At 42.7% G+C, this 22,010-nt stretch overlaps 1 protein-coding gene across 1 annotated transcript in view; it reads left to right on the top strand.

The window, feature by feature from the left end:
- The window catches only part of LOC146809262 (uncharacterized), a 270,600-nt gene that overhangs the window by 120,632 nt on the left and 127,958 nt on the right, over nucleotides 1–22,010 (top strand). The window contains exons 44-50 of the mRNA XM_085614851.1: nucleotides 5,423–5,622; nucleotides 5,961–6,353; nucleotides 7,300–7,586; nucleotides 8,845–9,122; nucleotides 9,415–10,007; nucleotides 11,069–11,636; nucleotides 12,694–13,286. Coding sequence (XP_085470977.1) covers nucleotides 5,423–5,622; nucleotides 5,961–6,353; nucleotides 7,300–7,586; nucleotides 8,845–9,122; nucleotides 9,415–10,007; nucleotides 11,069–11,636; nucleotides 12,694–13,286 — 2,912 coding nt within the window. The remainder of the gene's footprint in view (nucleotides 1–5,422; nucleotides 5,623–5,960; nucleotides 6,354–7,299; nucleotides 7,587–8,844; nucleotides 9,123–9,414; nucleotides 10,008–11,068; nucleotides 11,637–12,693; nucleotides 13,287–22,010) is intronic.

Here is a 22,010-nt window from a genome sequence, read left to right as displayed (position 1 = left end):
GGCAGGACTTAGGGTGTAAGTCCAGAGTATCAGAGCAGACGATCCGAGACCCTTTTAAGGTAGGAACTTGTTCATGAGGAATCTTTCTACTTCCAATTTGAAGGCAACCTTGGAGGAGATTCTGCTTATTTCCGGTGGGAGAGAGTTCCAGATCTTCGGCACAAAGCCGGAGAAAGCTCATTGACAAGTTCTCTTTTTGCAAAAGATCTGTGGTTTCAGGAGGAGAGAGTTGGCCCTCCAAGAAGGTCTACCCCCTCTGGATAATTCTAGTTTTTGCGCTAGATAACTGGAGGTTTTGACATGGAGGGCTTTGTGAGACAGACAGGCAATCTTAAGCTGAATTCTGGCTTCATAGGTCAACTAATTTAGGGATTTTAAGACTGGGAAGATGTGCTCGTTTCTTTTGGTACCCGTGACGAATCTGGCTGCCGCATTCAGTGAAGCCCTTAGTGGGGCCAAGGTGTATTTGGGGAGGCCACAGAGCGTAGCACTGCCATTCTCTGGCCTTGGCAAAACAAGCGCTTGGACCCCTTCCTTGAAGTCCGTTTGTGGGAGGAAAGGTTTGAGATTCCTGAGTATCCTCATTAGGTGATTAGCTCTCTTGCTGATATGATTTTTCATGTTCAGATGCTTGTCTAGGGTGCGTCTGAGAGATTTTCCTGAGTCAACAATGGGAGGGGAGCAGTTGAAGGCAGTGAGGTGGTTCGTCCAAAGGTCTATCTTGGGGATTTGATTCGGGGTAGAAATGAGAAGGAATTCTGTTTTGGAGGTGTTGAGAAAGTGGTGGTTCTCAGTTAACCAGTTTTGAGTATTTACTAGGGTAGAGTTGAGTGATATGAGGTTATTCGGGGAGGAGATTTTCAGATAGAGTTGTGTATTATCCGCATACATATGGAAGAGACTGTCTGCAGAATTTAGTGCATTAGCTAAGGGTTCCGAGAACAGATTGAAGAGTATGGGGGATAGGGCGGACCTTTGGGGGACCCCCATGGATACTAGTGATGGCTGGGAGAGTGAATGGTTCACCTTAACTCCTTGGGATCTGTGGTGGAGGAAGGACGAGAACCATTGCAGCGCCGCACCAGAGATGTTCACCCTCTGCTTCAAAATGGATAGGAGGTTGTCGTGATTAACAGTGTCAAACACTGAGGAAAGGTGAAGGAGAATAAGGAGGCAGGATTAATTTTGGTCGAGCATTTTTAAAATGTCATCCATAACTTGAGTGAGAGCCGATTCGGCGCTGAGCCCACTATGGAAACCAGATTAGTGTTGGCCAATGAGGTGGAAATTCTCGATGTGGGCACAGAGTTGAGATTGGACGCATTTTTCTAGGAGTTTTGCTAGGGTGGGGATGTTAGAGATAGGGCGGATGTTGTTAAGGTCGGTACTATCTGCTGTAGGCTTTTTTAGGATAGGTGTTACCTGAGCAGCTTTTAGGCAATCAGGGATCGTACCTACTGAGAGTGATGCATTGACAATCTTTACCGAGATGGGGGTGACAGCCTCCTTCAGTTATTTGAAGATGGACGGTGGTAATGGGTCGCTAAAATGATTAGATGGGTTGATGCTCTGAAGAATCTTGTTAGTGTCTCTTTCACTGAGGGGAGTGAAGATGACCCATGGGGCATTGTTCTCAGTGTTCAGGCTAGTCGGTTTGATTTTCTCTGACGGGTCCGGGGGAGTGGTCGCAGACCCCCGGATAGCAATAGCGCCTTCCTGGAGTCAACATCAATATTGATGAGCCTGGATTTTTCAGCAAAGAAGGCAGCCAGTTCATCGCATAAAGGTGGGCTGACTCCAGAGACCGAGCAGTTTGGTGATTCCACCGATTGTTGTTTCACTAGCCCAAAATGTTTCTTGAGGCAATTAGCGGCTTGATTGAGTTGGGATCTGAAGTAGTCGGCCTTAGAAATCTTAATTTGTTTGTTATAGGAGCTCCTTACCATTCTAAGGATTTTTAGTTGGTCTGAAGATGGATTAGATTTCCAGGATCGTTCGCTTGCCCTAAGGTTGCGGCGCTCCGTGTTTAAGTTGTCGTTGAACCACGGTTTGGAAATTTTAGTTGCGGCCGTTTTCTGTTGAAGTGGAGCAATGGAATCCATGATGCTAGTGATAGTAGAGTTGTATAAGTTAGTGAGTGCATGTACCTCAGTCATGTCAACTTGTGGAGAGAGGACAAATATACAATTGGTTGCTAGATCTGCTGTATTGATATTTCTGAGGTCCCTTTTCCAAATCTTTGATTTTGTTTGTTGAGTAATAAATCCAAGTCAGCCTCTCGTAATTCAGATGGATGACTTTATTGTGTACAACCACCGACAGGTACATCAACAGGTCGGCCGCTCAGTGTCCCACTCGCCAGAATGCCGATCTCATCCAGAATCGTGAGACCCACATTCTGTCGCCAGGACAACCACTGCCTTCTATTCAAAGACATACCAAACATGCAAATTACAACACATCCCCTTTACAACAACACAAAATTTGCAGCACTCCAACTAGAGTGATACTATTAACTTTAAAGAAAACTAAATTCTTACATTCTACACACATGCCTTACCGAAGGTAATTAGCACTAATACAAAACATAATCATCAAATCTTGACGGTATGAACTTCCGTCTACTTGACCTCACAAAACCTCCCATCCTTCTTTCCAGATCTCCACTAAGAACATTAGCTGCACCTGGTTTCATGCCATCAAACTTAACCAGCCTAGACATGCTCCAAGTACATCCATTGTCCAAAGTTACGTCATTTTTCTTTATATCCATGATGACAAAAGGACCTGAAAATTGGACATCCCTTTGTGACAATGTTTCACTGTTCTCACCGAGACCTTATCACCAACATTCCACATCCTCTTCCTGACAGACCTCTTGTCATCATAACGCACCTTGTATTTTCTCTGAAGCTAGTTGACAGAAGCTGTGCCCGTCCCAAAATCTCGCAATCCAAAATCCAAAATCTTTAAATAAATCCAAATGGGTTCGCAGGGGAATCGGTGGTTGTGACTTGTCCCCAATCAAGCTCGTCGCCAGTAATAAATCTAAGTCAGCCTCTCGTAATTCAGATGGATGACTTTATTGTGTACAACCACCGACAGGTACATCAACAGGTAGGCCGCTCAGTGTCCCACTCGCCAGAATGCCGATCTCATCCAGAATCGTGAGACCCACATTCTGTCGCCAGGACAACCACTGCCTTCTATTCAAAGACATACCAAACATGCAAATTACAACATTGAGCCTTGAGGAATGGGATGATTTTCTATTATTTTGGTGCTTGCATTAGGACTCATGTCGTCCATTGACTCCAAAGGGTCAATTAAGTGGTATAAAGGTCAGTTTTAAACAGAGATGCTTGAGCATTGTTGGGGTGACAAGTCTGGCAATCGAGAAAGGCACATGTAATATTCTATATCAGGCTTTCATGACTGCCCTGTTCAGTGCTTAATTTGTAACAAATGCCAGGGCTCTTCTGAGAATACCATTGCAGCCTGCACCATGCATTGACCCTGCCAGCCCTGCCAATAACAATACCAACACAACACCTATCCATTACAATCGTACCAGCGTGACATTTCAAACTATATCAGGCCACACAAAGCTATAATAATGGTATGGAGGTGCTCCCACAACTGTAGGAAAGCCACATCTGCTAAATGATGTGACTTTGCAGACCGGCAAAAAACGTCACATTATCACAAAGAGTTCATGTAAAGTGTTAGGAAAATATTTCACTTGAACTCAATGGTTAAATACTGGTGTCTGCATTGATTATGTGATAAGTAAAGGCTGGTGTCTACATTGATTATGTGATGGGTGAAGGCTGGTATCTTCCTCGGTCATGTGATAAGTTATGGCTGGTGTCTGTTTTGGTTATGTGATAGCTAAAGACTGGTGTCTGCTTTCATAATGGGATAGGTAACGACTGGTGTCCTCATTGGTCATGTAATAGGTAAAAGCTGGTGTCTGCTTTGGTTATGTGATAGGTAAAGACTGGTGTATGCACTTGTTATGTGATAGGAAAAGACTGGTGTCTGCTTTATTCATGTGATAGGTAAAAACTGGTGTCGGCTTTCGTAATGGGATAGGTAAAGACTGGTGTCCGCATTGGTCATGTAATAAGTAAAGGCTGGTGTCTGCTTTGGTTATGTGATAGTTAAAGACTGGTGTCTGCTTTGGCCATGTGATAGGTAAAGGCTGATGTCTGTATTGCTAATGTGATAGGTAAAGACTGGTGTCTGCATTGGTCATGTGATAGGTAAGGCCTGGCGTCAGCATTGGTTATGTGATAGTTAAAGGCTGGTGTATGCATTGATCAACTGATAGGTAAAGTCTGGTGTCTGCATTTCTCATGTGGTAGATAAAGGTGGCATCAGAATAGGTTATGTGATAGGTAAAGGCCGGTGTCTGCATTTCTAATGTGATAGGTAAAGGCTGGTGTCTGCATTGCTCATGTGATAGGTAAAGGTGGTGTCATCATTGGTTATGTGATAGGTAAAGATTGGTGTCTGCATTGCTCATGTGATAGGTAAAGGCTGGTGTCTGCATTGGTCATGTGATAGGTAAAGGAGGCGTCAGTATTGGTTATGTGATAGGTAAAGGCTGGTGTCTGCATTGCTCATGTGATAGGTAAAGGTTGGTGTCTGCATTCCTCATGTGATAGTTAAAGGCTGGTGTCTGCATTACTCATGTGATAGGTAAAGGTGGCGTCAGTATTGGTTATGTGATAGGTAAAGGTTGGTGTCTGCATTGCTCATTTGATAGGTAAAGACTGGTGTCTGCATTGCTTATGTGATAGGTAAAGGTGGCGTCAGTATTGGTTAAGTGATAGGTAAAGGCTGGTGTCTGCATTGCTCATGTGATAGGTAAAGGCTGGTGTCTGCATTGCTCATTTCATAGGTAAAGGCTGGTGTCTGCATTGCTTATGTGACAGGTAAAGGTGGCGTCAGTATTGGTTATGTGATAGGTAAAGGCTGGTGTCTGCATTGTTCATGTGATAGGTAAACGCTGGTGTCTGCATTGCTCAAGTGATAGGTAAACGCTTGTGTCTGCATTGCTCAAGTGATAGGTAAAGGCTGGTGTCTGCATTGCTTATGTGACAGGTAAAGGTGGCGTCAGTATTGGTTATGTGATAGGTAAAGGCTGGTGTCTGCATTGTTCATGTGATAGGTAAACGCTGGTGTCTGCATTGCTCAATTGATAGGTAAACGCTGGTGTCTGCATTGCTCATGTGATCAGTAAATGCTGGTGTCTGCATTGGTCATGTGATAGGTAAATGCTGTTGTCTGCAATGTTCATGTGATAGGTTATGCTTTTCGTCCTCTGGAGCTAATAGTGTCTGTAATTCTGCATTGTCTGACTGCTAAGTTTCTTAGCGCATGATAACAGACATTGTATTCCTTTTTCTTTCTGTAGCCATGGAGTGTCCAACAAACAGCCATTATGAACTTTGCCACCGGAGGTGTCAGGACTCCTGTGTCTCCTCCTCTTTGCTCCCACACTGTGATGCCCCCTGCTCTGAGGGCTGCGTCTGTGTTGATGGGTACCAAAGAAGCGGGGACAACTGCGTAAGAGCCGAACAGTGCGGCTGTCAGCACGAGGGGATGTACTACAGCGTGAGTATAACTTCTTCTGCACTGCTATTGCAGATGATTAACTTCACATTTCAAATATATCTTCGGTTCAGTCTCCTCCTATTCTCTTATAGCCTTGTTCTCTTGTCTGTCTGTCTATATATCTATCTCCCTCCAATCTCTGCTTCTCTTCTTTTTACATGTCTTATCCATGAATGTCTGTCCTGTCCTGTAACTCTGGCCTATACTATCTTTGTGTTCTTATGTCTGAGGATGTCGTGTCTTGCCTGTCTCTTTCCTCTCTGTTACATGTTATCCATGCATGGAATTACTCTGTCTTCAGTTTCCTCTCCATATAAACCCCTTCCTCTGTCTCCCAGGTTGGAGAATACATCTGGCTCTCTGACTGCTCCAAGAGGTGCCGCTGTGACTCCACTGGTAACTTCCGCTGTGCTAGCAGCAGTTGTGCCCAGCAACAGGAGTGTGCAGTGAAGAATGGGAAGCTAGGGTGCCAGAGCCCTTGGGCAATCTGCACGGTGACGGGAGACCCACACTACCACACCTTTGATGGCACTGTAGCCAATTTCATGGGAACCTGTGCCTACGAGATCAGCCAGGGCTCAATCGCTCCTTCAGGATTCTCCTACCGGGTGGTGGCAGAGAACAGACGCTACCAGAACCCCAAAGTGTCTTTTGTGTACCGCGTCACCGTCTGGCTGAGCAGCTCTGATGGGAACACCACGCTGGTCTTTGAACAAGGAAAAGTTCCTCTGGTGAGATTAACAATTTGTCTGTATTATCAATTATTCACGTTTCCTTACTAATCATGTTCACCTGATTCACTGTTTAAAAGCTCCCTCCCCAGATGCAAGAGCTTCACAGCATAATTCGACCACATTTTTGAAGAAAAGTGTGTTTTTTTGGTGTGTAACAATCCAACGTTTAAAATGGACATAGGAAAATAGACTTACACATCAGTCAAGGCCAAAGCAAACATTACTCATAATATTGTTATTGGAAATATGTATTATAATTATTTAAGTTTGTGTCACAATCACTTAAAACAGGCAAATGCAGCCTCTGGAAGACACTTTTTAAACATTTGATTCCATATTTGCGTTGAGAATGATATGGATGCAGAAAAGTGTGCTCCAGTGCAGTACTGTATGATTCGTGTTTTTACAATCATATTCTTTGTTCTTATACAGTTAGATAAGATTATAAAAATTGGGGTTTTGATTACTTTGATTAAATGTACTAGCAATCTTCTTCGATATTGACTTATTTCAGGTAGCTCCAAAAAGGCATCATGGCATACCAAATGTCAATCTGAAGTTTAATCGACAGGAATCCTGTCTTAGTGTACCGTGAGTTCTGGTAACCGCTGCCATGTGCTCTCACTATGCACAGTGAGTGCATAACTAGTGTCATCTTTCAGAGGGACCAGAAGAAACTATCGATCTCTTGTTATTGATTCCAAAACTCCTCGCAGTCTTTTCAGTGTTCAATTCAGAAGCTGTTTTTAGAAAAGTCGTGAGTCGGCACTTTAATGAGTTAACCAAGAAATATTTGAGGCCACCTGCCATTAATTGACTCTAATTACCTACTACATGATATTTTGCCAGCAGACTGCGGTAGTTACAACGCGATTGATTCACATTTGGCTCTTGTTGCTTTTAAAAATCGTTCTCAGTCAAAGGGATATTTTATGTCTTTCAGATGAATGGAGTCAAGACCAGACTCCCAGCCGTGATGGGATCTCTTGGAAGCGTCACAGCGGCCAAGAGCGCCATCTCTGTGGACACAGCCTTCGGGGTCCGCATCCAGTACAACGGGGTAAACACAGTCACAGTACAAGTTGGGCCCCAGTACAAGAACCAAGTGCGGGGGATGTGTGGCAACTACAACGGAAACCCCAAGGACGACAAGGCGAAGCCGGATGGAACTCTTGCGCGCAGCGATGCAGAGTTTGGGAACTCCTGGAAAGCAGACATCGGTTCAGCAGGGTGAGCCATTTTACGTCTCAACTGTCAGCAAAGAAACACTAAAATATATGCAGCATTCTGTGGGTCGAGGAAGTGTTTGATGATTTGTTTCTTGTCCTTGCACGGTAAGTGATATTTTTGTCCCAAATATGTCAAATTAAAATGACCACAATACCGATATACCAAGGTCAGATTTACGTTTTATGATATAATGAGACACTATTGAAGTTTAGAGGAAATAAATGGAGGATGATACAGGGGGCAGTGAAATGTATAGTGAATAATATACAGCAAGGTCAGTAGGAGCTGCTCATGAAATGTTCATAAAAAGCATGAATGAATGAATGAAGCCGGTGTGTAAAGCCCTCTGTAATCCAGAAAGTGCTTCCAGGCGCTGGGGAGAGATCGGAGAAATTATTGAATTTGGGTCCTATCAATGGGACATGGAGGCATCCCGGAGATCCGCACCAGAAACCGCAATCACTGAAATATGAATGATGTCAACTTCTCAGCACCAAAAGTGCTTTACAAAAAACATGAGTTCAGTGCACCTCAGTAACCACCAGGGCCCAAAGGGGGCTCGGCAAGGCGGTGGCCACTAGTTAAGAGGCACACAGCCCTAGCGCTAGCATCATCCACGACCTGCCTAGCCAAGGGGTGCAGGACAAGCCCCCCTTCGGTGCGGACCCTTCCATGCTCTGCAAGGGGCAGACCAAAGGGGTAACTCCAAGGGTGGCCGCTTTTGAATGAGTCTGTGCCATCTGTGCCTCCTAGCTTTACTGCTTCCCATACCGCTGCACTACGGGCATGATGCCATCCACTGGATGCTGTGCATGCCACACACACTCTGATTGGTCCCTGCATTGTGTGCCAGCATCACCCCGTCTTCACCAAAGGAGGGTATTATAAGCACAGACATGGCCTGCCCTGCTCCTCGCTGGGACTCTTCGCAGCTGGACTCATTCACTTGGGAAGAGACGAGTAGTACAATTCTCACTGAATCTTACACTGAACGTTAAAGGAGTCTGTACTGCTGCGCATTCTGAGCTTGAGAAACAGCCGGAAATGGAAACAATCTCAGCTTATAAGTGTCTTTCTGAAGGGAGGAGTGGGGTAAGAGGAGCGACGTGATCAGTGTTTGTGAAACAGCAATGGTCGTGGTTTGAGGGCAATCATTGACAAGGAGGCATCTTCCCTCTGTTTGTTTTTAACACAAATTCAATTCATATTAAGTCAAAGACTCCTTATATGTGAGTTTCATTCTCTCTTCTCTCCTCAGGTGTGCGGATGATACAGGTGTGACCATCTCCAACGACACCACCTGCACTAATCTGGGAGCCGTTGAGGCGCAGTGCAGGATCATCACCCGCCCATCAGGCCCCTTCGATGAGTGCCAGTGGCACGAGGACGCGGAACCATTTGTGGCCTCTTGTGTGTATGATCTCTGCTTCTACGGCACCAACAAGGGGATGCTCTGCACAGCTGTCCAGGCCTACGAGGAGGTCTGTAACCTTCACAGCTTGGTGATTCCAGACTGGAGGGCGGAGCTGCAATGTGGTGAGTCAACCACCCTTCTACACTGCTTTAAATACCTGGGCTGCCCCACTCCATTAATCCCTTTCACAATAATAGCCTGCACAAACAGTTATGGACATATTTAATTTGTGTGTCTCAGAAGCATTTGAATTAGACTTTAAAAATCCAATAGCCACAAGCACAGTGTTTACATAATATATAGAGAAGGGTTTAATTCAGCAGCAAGCAATATATTGTTCACAAGATATTCCACCTATATCTTGAAACCAGTTAATTTAAAATTGATAAGTTTACTTTGTTTTGTTCTTCATAGATGACAACTGCCCTGAGAACAGCCACTATGAACTGTTTGGAACTGGCTGCCCAACCACCTGCCGCAACCTTCATCAAACTGTCGCATGCACGGCAGAGAGCGTGGACGGATGCTTCTGTGATGAAGGGTTTGCTCTTCACTCTGGCCTCTGTATCCCTGTAAGTCAGTGTGGCTGCACCATGGATGGCGTCTACTACAACCTGGGAGATGAGGTCTTCCTAACAGATACCTGCAGCCAGAAATGCACCTGTAATGCACAAGAGATGGTGTGTGAAGCCCACACATGTGCTGCCCTAGAAGAATGTAAGGTCATGAATGGAATCCGGAAGTGCTACCCTGTAGACAGCGGAATCTGCTGGGCCTCTGGAGATCCTCACTACCGCACCTTTGATGGAGTCACCTTCGACTACCAGGGCACCTGCAAGTACACCCTCAGCAAGTCTAGTTCCCAGACCGGCTCTCTCATTGACTTTAGCGTCGTAGTACAGAATGAGCACCGATCATCACCAGTGGTGGCCTGGACGCGAAGAGTGGAAGTAAATGTCTATGGGGAGCAGGTTTCCATAGCAAGTGGAGAATATGGCCATGTTCAGGTAATGAAAGACCAGATTTCTTTTAACATGCAGCAATTGTCCTAATCTACAAGAGAATGTGATGCATCTATTTGTTAATGACAGGTCTAAGCAGCCATTAGCAAGAATGTGGAATAACAATTAATGTATAGAGCTAATAGTGGAGTTGGTTTTGAAGCTTTTTAAAAGACGTTTAGTATACTGAAAATGAAAATAATGAAATATATGTAGTGTGTGAGGCAATTCCAGAGGTACAAGCCTTGAAGCTTGATTGCTTCTTGAAGAGGTAAAGCACAGCATCACTTCTGCATTCATTTGCATACTGGATAATTATTGCAAACAATAAAATGTCACGGGGAATGCCCAGAGTGCCAAAAGCCATATGTTGAACAAGGAGGTATACTTCTTTATAAATAGCAAACACCAGGCAACTCACTTTTTGCAAAATCTTTAATTGCACTTAAGATTGCGAGCCTGACCTCATAAATACAATGCTGAGGATCCGGTAACAAGCATGATGGGCGCTCACTAATGGCATTGGTTGGGTACTCCAAGCGACAGCCACGTTGATATGAGGAAAATAAAAGATTGAGCTTCCATCACTAATAGATACATGATGCACCACTTTGCGTAGGCATGTCTTATTCATTCATTTTATGCCACTCAACAGCCATACTGCAACTCAAATTATCCCCGCATAAATAAATTAACCATTTTTGTGAGAGACTCTAAAAAGTGACAAACTAGTTTCTAAACAAAATAAGAGCCAGTAGAACAAATGTGTATGCCAGTTAGTGGAAGTAAATTGAATGAGGATGAGTACAGTAGATATCTTGTGTGGGTGACAAATCATAATGATAGGACCTGGGCGGTAGAAGTTACGTGAAGTTGTCTATTATGATGTACAAATGTCTTCATCAGGTCATTTTTATGACTTCAAATATGATTAATCTATCGCGATTAAGAGTGTGTCTATGCAGAGCAAATGAAAATAAAATGTGAGGCATGGAGAAAGAAAGTACAAAGAGAACCATTAGGTGCCCCACATATATTTTAATGAAAACTATGTATAATTATTACAGATCAATGGCTTCCAACATATTCTCCCAGTTTCCAGTCAATCTGGGAAGATCCAGGTGTATTACAGTGGCTCCTCCGCAGTCGTCCAGACAGACTTTGGCCTTGTAGTGTCCTATGACTGGTGGCATCACGTAGCTGTGCAGGTGCCTGCAGCATACTCTGGATCTCTTGCTGGCCTTTGTGGAAACTTCAATGGGAACAAGAGTGATGACTTGAGGGTTCCTGATGGATCTCTGGTGGAGAGTGTAGTCACCTTTGGAAATAGCTGGAAGGAAGAAGACGAGGACTCTGCTTTCGACTGCATAGACACTGACAATCCACCAGTGTGTGGTGAGGACATGGTGTCTCAGTTCAGCAACCAGAGCCACTGTGGAATCATGAAAGATCCAAACGGTCCCTTTAAAGACAGCATCAATGCTGACACCGAGATCTACTTCAAGAACTGTGTCTATGACATGTGTGGAACCGACGGCGATCAGCAGACACTATGTGAAATTGTGAAAAATTATGCCCATCATTGCCAGAGTCGTGGCAATGTCATCCAGCCCTGGAGGAGTCTCATTGGATGTGGTATGTCAAAAAAACATTTGTTATTTATTGATTTTACTCCTCATTGTGCCTTTTAGTTACCCCAGGTCAGTGTAGGTGAGTTACAGTTTTGAATCTGTAATGATGTGGACCCCTACCCGTGCAAGATAGACCCTAATATTACATTACTGTCCTGATTTTCTGAAACACATGAAATTTGACTTTACATGGGGAACAAATGCATTTCAGGGCCCCATCTTTAGACATGAGTAAATCCACACCTGCTGCTCATAGCTTACCTATAATTGCCACTAAACCACATATTATAATAAAACAAGCACAAAGGTGGGTATAATCTGCCTTCATCTTCCAAATAGAAAAAAAACCCTTCTTAATTAAATGTTTCCTAATGTAAGTGAAAATCCGTTATATGTGATACTTTCACCATAGATTTACCTTTCATTTCATCACTGTAATCCTTATTTTTGTTAAATATTTTGGAAAATGAACCGATGGTGAGACATATAATATTCTGTTACATATGTTTCTTGATCCATCTGACTAAATCAGAATAAAATATTCGTCTTTATCCCTGTATTACCATAGTTATGTGTTTGGCTGATTAATAAAATAGTCCGCTGTTTTCTACATCATTAACACAGCTCTAACCTTTAAATAGGACTGGGAACACATTCTGCCCTCTTTGCAATAGGAACTGTTATTGAAGGGAACACTCCAGTGAATTGTACTGCTGGTTGTAGGAACCAGTGAGTCAATGTTTCCACATCCCTGTTTTATGTATTGCTTCCTAAGGCATGAGAAACACAGAAACATCTGTGATGTGTATACCGTGCTCCAAGGACACTGCTCTCGTATTACACACTATGCAAAATGGTATTTTTATTGTCATCATAATTAATATTATCATTATTATAATCAAAAGTAGCTGTAGTGGTAGGAGTGACAGTAGCAATAGTAGCGGTGTTAGCAATATGTTGTATTTCTTATTGTAATTATTTTGTACAGTTTTTCTGACTGTACAATGATAAGCACCAAGTATCCATGTACGTCTCAATTTAATGGCATTTGTATTTTACAGGCATTACATGTCCCAGTAATCAGATCTACGAGTTATGTGGATCTTCTTGCCCTGCTACGTGTGCCAATGCCTCAACCGTCTGCCGCGGTCAGTGCAAGGAAGGATGCCAGTGTGAGAATGGGTTTGTTCTAAGTGGCACAGACTGTGTGCAGCAGAATCAGTGCGGCTGCACAGAAAATGGGAAATACTACAGAGCAGGAGACACTTTCTGGAAACAGGACAACTGCCAGACTTTGTGCCGGTGTGATGGCTCCACCAGGACTGTCCAGTGTTCACTTTCATCTTGTACCAATGGTGAGACTTGCACCACTGTGAAAGGCGTATATGGCTGCCACGTTCTGCCTGATGGTATCTGCCGGGCCTCAGGAGACCCTCATTACACCAGCTTCGATGGGAGAAGGTTTGATTTCCAGGGCACCTGCAAGTACGTCCTGTCTGAAGTTCAAGGTTCCAATGGTTCTCTGCCCTTCTTCAGAGTGGAGGTGAAGAATGAAAGGTTGCAAGGCCTGCAGGTGGCGGTGACCAAGGAGGTCTTCGTTTCTGTGTATCAGACCCAGATACATCTCCAGAGTGGAAAGCGTGGCACAGTTGAGGTAAGTGATAGTCTAAAAGAAGTAATCCTAATGTATACCAACTTCACGCATACTTCGTTATCAATAACTTAACCATGTTTTCTGAGCAGGAAACAGTGTTAATTAAAGCACTGATATTTTATATATATATATATATACATCGATCTATATATATATATATCTATATATCTATCTATATATATATATATACATTAGCTACTGGCGGTCGCCAGTAGGTAGTTATAGTTAGGACCCTGTTTCCATAGGAAAACCGCAACATTCTATTTTGAATAACTTTGGCGCCGGTCGACGAATCCTCGCCAAATTTTCAAAATAGGTGGGGCGCTACGCTCCGCTCCTACCCTGAAAGTCTCGGGGGGATTCGTCAAGCGGGGTCTGAGATAAAAGGGGGGTCCCAAAACGCATTTTTCCCATGCATTTTTCCATAGGACCTTTAGACACAGCTACAGCCCGAACGGCTGAACAGAGTTCCTTGAAATTTGGCAGAGAGGTAGTCTACAGGTCAAGGAAGTGCCTTTTGTAGGTTTGGTGTAAATCTGTTCAGTAGATTCTGAGAAAATAGCCTTTAAATCAATATATATATCTGAGCCAGCTTACGGTGCGCTTACGGTGCGCTTACCGTACGCGTACGGTGACGTGCGCGAGCGCGATTCTGATTGGCTGTTCGATCTAAGTAAACATTCGAATCGGTCAAAACCAGTAAGCGGCGGCCGCCATTTTCTCTCTCGCACTCTGAGGGGGGCTGCAAAAACCAAGACAAAAAACATCTACAGGGGGAGTATATTCAGTTCTTAACCACCCAGCATACATATATGTGTCCCCAAACAACCCCCAAGGCCAAAAAAACAAATTTATATTTTTTCGAAAAATCGCCGATTACGCTTACGCGTACGGTTAAAAATTAAAAAAAAAAAAAAATTATCCACACTTTCCCCACCCCGTGTGCAAATGGTGCCCGTAGGGCACCAATTGGGCATGGCAAATGTCTTAACGGAAAGTACAAATGAATAACTTTCACAACGAAGCGCATAATATGTCCCCCATGTGCGCACGGTGCGCGAAGCGCATCGTGCGTACATGGCCCATCCCGCGTAACGTGGGCACGCGGTGCGCGCAGCGCACCGCGTGACCACCGTGCGTGCACGGCACTAACTGCGTAAAGTGGGCGCGCGGTGCGCGTGCTCACTGTGCGCGCACGGTGCGTGAAGCGCACCGTGCGCGCACGGAACGAACTGCGTTAACTGGGCGCGCACGCCACGAATGGCGTAAAGTAACTTAGCATTTAAAAAAATGTACAAATTCACTGAAAAAACCATAGGTTTCACACACGTTATAGTTAGGAATTAGCATTTAAAAAACCTTGCAAATTCATTGAAAAAACCATAGGTTTCACACAAGTTATAGTTAGCTGTACATTTCACTCGTAAAAAACCAATGAAATTCCCCCGTTATAGTTAGTGCAGGCAACTATAACTCACGCGACCGCAATCCTCTGCTGATGACATATGTGTCTTTATGAAAAAAAAATATTTGTAATATATGTATAGCTAAAATTTAATGGAAGAAGACATGGGCAAATAAGTGTCTAAATACAGTATTAGCATCAGCAGAGGATTGCGGTCGCGTGAGTTATAGTTGCCTGCACTAACTATAACGGGGGAATTTCATTGTTTTACGAGTGAAATGTACAGCTAACTATAACTTGTGTGAAACCTATGGTTTTTTCAATGAATTTGCAAGGTTTTTTAAATGCTAATTCCTAACTATAACGTGTGTGAAACCTATGGTTTTTTCAGTGAATATATACATAGATAGATATATAGATATATATAGATATATTATCTACTGGCGGCTGCCAGTAGATAGTTATAGTTGGACCGTGTTTCCATAGGAAATCTCAAAATTCTATTTTGAATAACTTTGGTGCCGGTTGACGAATCTTCGCGAAATTTTCAATACTAATTGGGCACTCCGCTCAGCTCCTACCCTGAAAGTCTCGGGGGGATTCGTCAAGCGGGGGCCGAGAAAAAAGGGGGTCCCAAAACGCATTTTCTCCATGCATTTTCCCATAGGATCTTTAGTCGAAGGTACAGCCTGAACGGCTGAACAGAATTACTTGAAATTTGGCAGAGAGGTAGTCCTCAGGTCAGGGATGTGCCTTTTGCATATATGGAGTCAATCTGTTCAGTAGTTCCTGAGAAAATTGCAGTTAAAGCACATACATATCTATAGCCGCGCACCCTAACGTGCGCGAGTGTAATTCTGATTGGTGGTTACATGTCAGTCAACGTTCGAATCGGTCGAAATCAGGAAGTGTCGACCGCCATTTTGTTTGTTTTCAGTGCGAGAGTGAATAAGGAAGGTGGTGAACGTGAAAAGGGGGTAGGGTAGAGAGTTCCTGACCCCCTAGCCTTTGTCAGGGGGTCCCTGAAGGACTCCGAAGGCAGAAAAAAACATTTTAATTTTCTTTTTTTTAAATCGCGGGGGTGCGCGCACCATGCGCGCATGGTGAAAAACCATAAAAAAAAAAAAATTTAAACGTAGTTTATTGTAAAATAAATATATAAAAAAAATATTAATACATACATAACTTAGCATTTAAAAACCGTACAAATTCACTGAAAAAACCATAGGTTTCACACACGTTATAGTTAGGAATTAGCATTTAAAAAACCTTGCAAATTCACTTAAAAAACCATAGGTTTCACACTTGTTATAGTTAGGTGAACATTTCACTCGTAAAAAACCAATGAAATTCCCCCGTTATAGTTAGTTCAGATAACTATAACTCGCGCGACCGCCACTCTATCACAAGGATGATGTCATCAGTGATGTCATGAGTGATGCCACTGAGCATGTCATGAGTGATGTAATATGTGACGTCATGAGCAGGATTGCGGGCGCGCGAGTTATAGTTATCTGAACTAACTATAACGGGGGAATTTCATTGGTTTTTTACGAGTGAAATGTCCACCTAACTATAACATGTGTGAAACCTATGGTTTTTTAAGTGAATATATATATATATGCACACCAGGACCGATGTAGGTCGAAACGCATCTTCTTTTGTTTGTGCCGCATAATAATAAAACTGTGAATTCCACCTCCATTGGTGTAGCTGGTTATGGATCTCCTCGCCAAGAAGGGATTGAAGCATATATATATATATATATATATATATATATATATATATATATTGCAATGAAGTTCTCCCATAAATCCTAGGAAGAATGACGAGCCACTCCGTAGTCTGCAGGTAAGTGTAAAGTTTATTCACACCAGACTGTTTCGGCTGACACGCAGCCTTGGTCACATGACCTCGCTCCTGAACCAGGAAGTATATATTGTCATTGGTTCCGGGCACGTCGCAGCCTGCACAAACAAGAGTAAAAGTAAAAACAGACTTAATATCAGTCTTTCTTTTCACACAATAATTTCGTGATTGAAAACAAATTACTTATTGATATATTAATGCTTTCCCTTTGGTTTACATGTTAGGCGGCCAATTTACAAATTGTTATAAACATTATTGCATATACTTGATATAATGTTGATCGTGACAGTCGATGTTTAGTTTTTCACATATAAGTTGTTGATACATGGAATAATATCGAAATTCCTGCAGTTGGGTTATATAGTTAAGTACGCGCAGTGGTAGGTAGAAGGATTCCCAAAGATGTGGTCACATATATAAATGTCCAAAATCAATAAGTCCAAAATTTAAATATTAACGCTACTGGTATAGTACCAGGGAGTGCTTGAGCCTAATATTTATTTAAAGAAGGCCACAACTGGAAATAATAGCATCAAACTATAGGTATAGTACCCCAAAACTCTATACGAGTCCAATAAGTGAACAATGTGCGCATACCAAGAACTTAGCCAGCATATTCTATCGGTGACTATTGATGGTGAATTCATCTATTCATAGGCCCCAGGCTGCAGAAACGAAAAGAGAAGGAATAGTCAATTGTTAGTGTATATTACATTAAAACCAAACTGTCACTAAACAACCCATGTATGTATCTGGCCATGGGGTACATTCAGAAAGCATAACAATACAATTGAGAACAGAACCATACAATCAAGAGTAAAAAAGGAGTAAACAGTCATTAGAATTCAGATTTTAAACTGGTTACTACAGTGGCGAGGGAAACAGAATAAAAAAAAAGGGGGGGGGAAGGAAAGGGGAGAGCAAGGAGGAGATGAAATTTGCCCTCAAACCTTTTTCAGCAAACAATACTACGATAATATCTACAAATGTGAATACATTTCCTCATCATTATTAAGACCAATTGGAAATAGACTGCCTGTTTGTAAAATAAAACGAGATTCGAGTCGCCTCAGTGATTGTATTCTATTCCCACCTCTAGGGTGTTTGGGCACACTATCTAGTGCGAAGAATTTTGCTTTCATCCAATCACTGGAATGATGCTCCTTGAAGTGCCTGGCAGTGCTATAACTTAGATCTTGATTCGTTATAGCCCGCCAGTGCTCCAAGATTCGTTTTTTCACTGGGAATGTAGTGGACCCTACATACCATTTTGGGCAAGGGCATGTGATGGCATACACTACATGGTCAGTGTTGCAGTGGATCAGTTTGGGGATCCTCCACACTTTGCCTGTTCTTTGTAGTACAACTTCTTTCATATCTTCAGAATGGCTGCAAGCTTTGCATTTTTTGCATCGCTTAAAACCCTTTCCTTGTTCCAGCCAAGTTCCTTTTTTGGGGTTCAGATGGCTATTGACCAGCATGTCTTTCAGGGATGGACACTTTCTAAAGGAAAAAGAAGGGCAAGATCCAATTTTGGCTGATAGCATTTTATCCTGTGTTAAGATGTCCCACCTGTTTTTCAAAATATTCTTCAACTGATTAGTTTGTGAAGAAAAGGTGGTTACAAATCTGATAGGTGTCAAATCAGTTGGGGCGTTAATTGGTTTAGTAGATGCTTTAAAAATGGCCTCTGTTCTGCTGATATTGTCTGCTTTTTTAGTACCTTTCATGAGCATTTTCCCAGTGTAGCCCCTCTCCCTCAGTCTGTTTACCATCATTTCTTTGGTGTTAAGATATTCTCTCTCAGTACTGCAATTTCGTTTTGCTCTGAGGAATTCCCCATAAGGTAGACTCCACCTAAAACTCGGGAGGTGGCAGCTGGTGGCATGTAAAATGCTATTTCCAGAAGTTTCTTTTCTGAAGAGAGTGGTTGTCAAGATATTATTACTGACCCTGAGTTTAATGTCCAAAAAGTTTACGGTCTGTTGGCTATGTACCATCGTAAACTTTAAATTCATACTGTTCTCATTGAGAGTGTCGTAGAAAGTAAGAAGTTCACTCTCACTTCCTTCCCAAATAAAAAAGATGTCGTCTATGTACCGTAGCCATAGATTGATCTTTTGGGTCCATTTGTCCATATCTTCATTCCAGAGCACTTGCTTCTCCCACCAGCCCACGGTAAGATTCGCGTAGCTGGGAGCGAAGCAAGTGCCCATAGAAGTACCTTGTGTTTGTTTATACAGGTTGCCATTAAACAAAAACACATTCTCAGTGAGACACATCTCTATCATTTGGAGAATCATGTGTGTGTGGTTAGACAGGTGTGTGCTCCTAGTTTTTAGGAAATCATGGCAGGCTCTTATCCCATCATTATGACGTATGCTTGTATAAAGGCTTTCTACGTCAAGGCATACCATCCAGCAATTGGGTCCCCAGTGGAGATTCTCAATTTTCTGGAGAAAATCTTTGGTATCCCTGACGTAGGAGCTGAGATCTTTAACAAAAGGGAAGAGAAAGTGGTCGATGTATATTGAGGTATTCTCGAACAAACTGTTCTTTGAAGAAACTATGGGACGTCCCGGTGGATTCACGGGGTTTTTGTGTACTTTGGGTAATAGGTAGAAGGTGGGTGTCGTCGGTGTGGTGTTAATCAAGAACCTACTTTCATCCCAATTCAGAAGCTCATCTTGTGTCCATTTGTCTACCATTTGATGGTATCTTTTTTGCAGTTTATCAAGATAGCCCTTGTCTACTCTCTCATAGCATACACTGTCCGAGAGTTGTCTATTAGCTTCTCTAATGTATGCTTCCCTATCCATAATGATCACATTGCCCCCTTTATCGGAAGGTTTGATCACTATGTTTTCATCTTTTTGTAGAGCAATTACCGCATCCCATTGCTTTTTTGTGACATTTCTCCTATGTGTGTGCATCAATGTGAGTTTGTTCAAATCATGGATCACAGCATCCTGGAAAACATCGACATTATCTTTGGGCGTCTGCGGGATATACTTAGACTTAGGTCTAAAATCAGTTTTCACAGCATGAATGTGTTTGTGATCCTGTTCTGTGTCTGCCTCACTATGTAAGGTTATATCCACTAGGTCTGAAGGAGTGTTGTCCAAGGGGAGAGACTGTGTCAGATCAGGGTTATCATTAGCCAAATCACATAAGGTATTCAAGAGTACAAGGTCATTATTTTTATGGGCACTGTCCTCACTCGTGATAGTGTTAGGTAACCCAAGACAGCGGTTGACAGTTTGCATTTTCTTATTGCTAGCATGTATTTTACATAGTTTCAATTTTCTGATGAATTTATACAAATCAATTCGTACTTGTGCATAATCAAGAGGGTTATCTGGACAAAAAGACAAACCTAAGCTGAGTACATTTCTGTCAATGTCAGTTAAAACTCTCTTAAATAGGTTCATTACCGTTAATGCTGCTGCTGTGTCAGTCATGCCTGCTTCTTTGTCAGTTGCCCACGTGTTCCCATGCTGACCAAACTCTTCTTTCCTTCGACGTTGTCTCCTTTTTGTGCTCTGGTTGCGCCTCCTCGACCTCTTCCTCTTGGTCGCCCCCTTTCCGAATGTTCCATACTCATTTGTATGAGGCGCATTTCCTCGGAAAAAGAAGTCACTTCTGGTGTAGTTGATGCATTGCTGTCCACAGACTCTAAATCCGAACTTAAATCCGTTGTTGATGCATAGAGCGTTTTTTCGGCTCTACCCATAGTTTTCTCCTTCGAAAGTTCGTTTCTTGCTTTGTCAAATTTTCTCGCAAACGTGAGAATTCTTCCCATCATGTAATCATGCTCATCGCGTTCGAACTTGTTCTGTTTTCGTTTCACAATGTCCGACTCAAATTTCTTCATTCTTTCTTCGATAGCTGTCAATGTTTTACGAACCTCTTCTTGGTCACTTTCTTTGTCAAGATCGTCCAGTATAATCTGTATTTGAGTCATCAGATCTTCATGGTCTTCCCATGCGTTTTTAATCAACAGGTTCAACATGTTCTTTGAACATTCATGTGAGTTGCTCATCCAATCTTTAAGCAGTTGTGGTTTAGGGTTATTTAAGGTAGGTATTGTAAAAATTCTTAATCCTCTCGGGATCCTGTTTACCTCAATGTAATTTTGCAGTGAGGTTGCTTCCCACCATCTGCTTATTTCTCGTTTCCTGAGTTTTTCGAGCGCGTTACCCTTTTGTTTGATATTCAGACATGTTGTTAAATGTCCGGTTTCCACGTTAGTCTGACTCGAGTCCTGATTCGATTTTTTCTTGAAAATCTTGTTTGCTGAGGCCTCCCGGCCCTTTAAATATTCTGATGCCATTTTTGGTGTGCCAATCGTTAGCTTGCTCCACCGAGCAAGCGTTGGTTACTGCAGACCGCGCCCTTAGTTTCAAGTCTCGCAAAGGGCGTACCCTGAAGCCGTTTGTCTTCGCTGGTGTCCGTCTTCGTTCAGGACGAAAAACACGGGACTTCAGTTGTTATCCACTTCGTTGCCTGTAGATCCTTACAGGGTTCCGAGAATCGGCATCGGCGGGCGTCACTCACACGGAAATCCAAATGAAGGTGTGGCGTTAACGTGAAAGCCCAGCCTGTCGGGTCGGGGCTCGTCAACGGACGCCACCGTTAACACATTGCAATGAAGTTCTCCCATAAATCCTAGGAAGAATGACGAGCCACTCCGTAGTCTGCAGGTAAGTGTAAAGTTTATTCACACCAGATATATATATATAGATAGAGATAGATAGATAGATAGATAGATAGATAGATAGATAGATAGATAGATAGATAGATAGATAGATAGATAGATAGATAGATAGATAGATAGATAGATAGATAGATAGATAGATAGATAGATAGATAGATAGATAGATGTGATCTACGAATCAATCTAACCACTTCATAAACGTGGAATAACCCCATAATTTTCTGTGTCAGGGAAAATGATTCTTTTCTTCCTGTTGCTGACGTGGTTAGATGGCTATGTTGGATACGGTCTCTCATCAGGTTTTTTTTTTACTCACAATGATGGTTAACTTACCACGGGCCAGGAGAGGCTGTTAGCTGCACCTAAGAATAGGTCAGCTGCTTTAGACACAGTTCTTGTTTCTGGCTCCGATAGGTTTAGATATCTTTGCTCACGTTTGTTGTGAATTTCTCAGGACATTTTTATGTGGGTGTTTTTTTTTCCCCAACTACTTATATTGAGTATGCTTCCCTGCGATCTTTCTTTCTTTAGTTTATTTCCAGGCTTGTATAGCTTCGTTATGGTATGGTTTATCGAATTAAGAAACACCTGTTCTCGCAAGAGCACAGTTTAGGGTACATTATATATGTAAAATAGATAACTGCCTGCTGGATTGCTGATGCGTTCATCACGGCAGAAATAGTTGTACAAGTGACTTGTAAAGACAATAATTCTATTTGGGGCAGGCTTATGT

The sequence above is a fragment of the Triturus cristatus genome, chromosome 7, assembly GCF_964204655.1.
Source record: "Triturus cristatus chromosome 7, aTriCri1.1, whole genome shotgun sequence".
Taxonomy (NCBI): Eukaryota; Metazoa; Chordata; class Amphibia; order Caudata; family Salamandridae; genus Triturus; species Triturus cristatus.
This window is presented reverse-complemented; position numbering and strand designations above follow the sequence as displayed.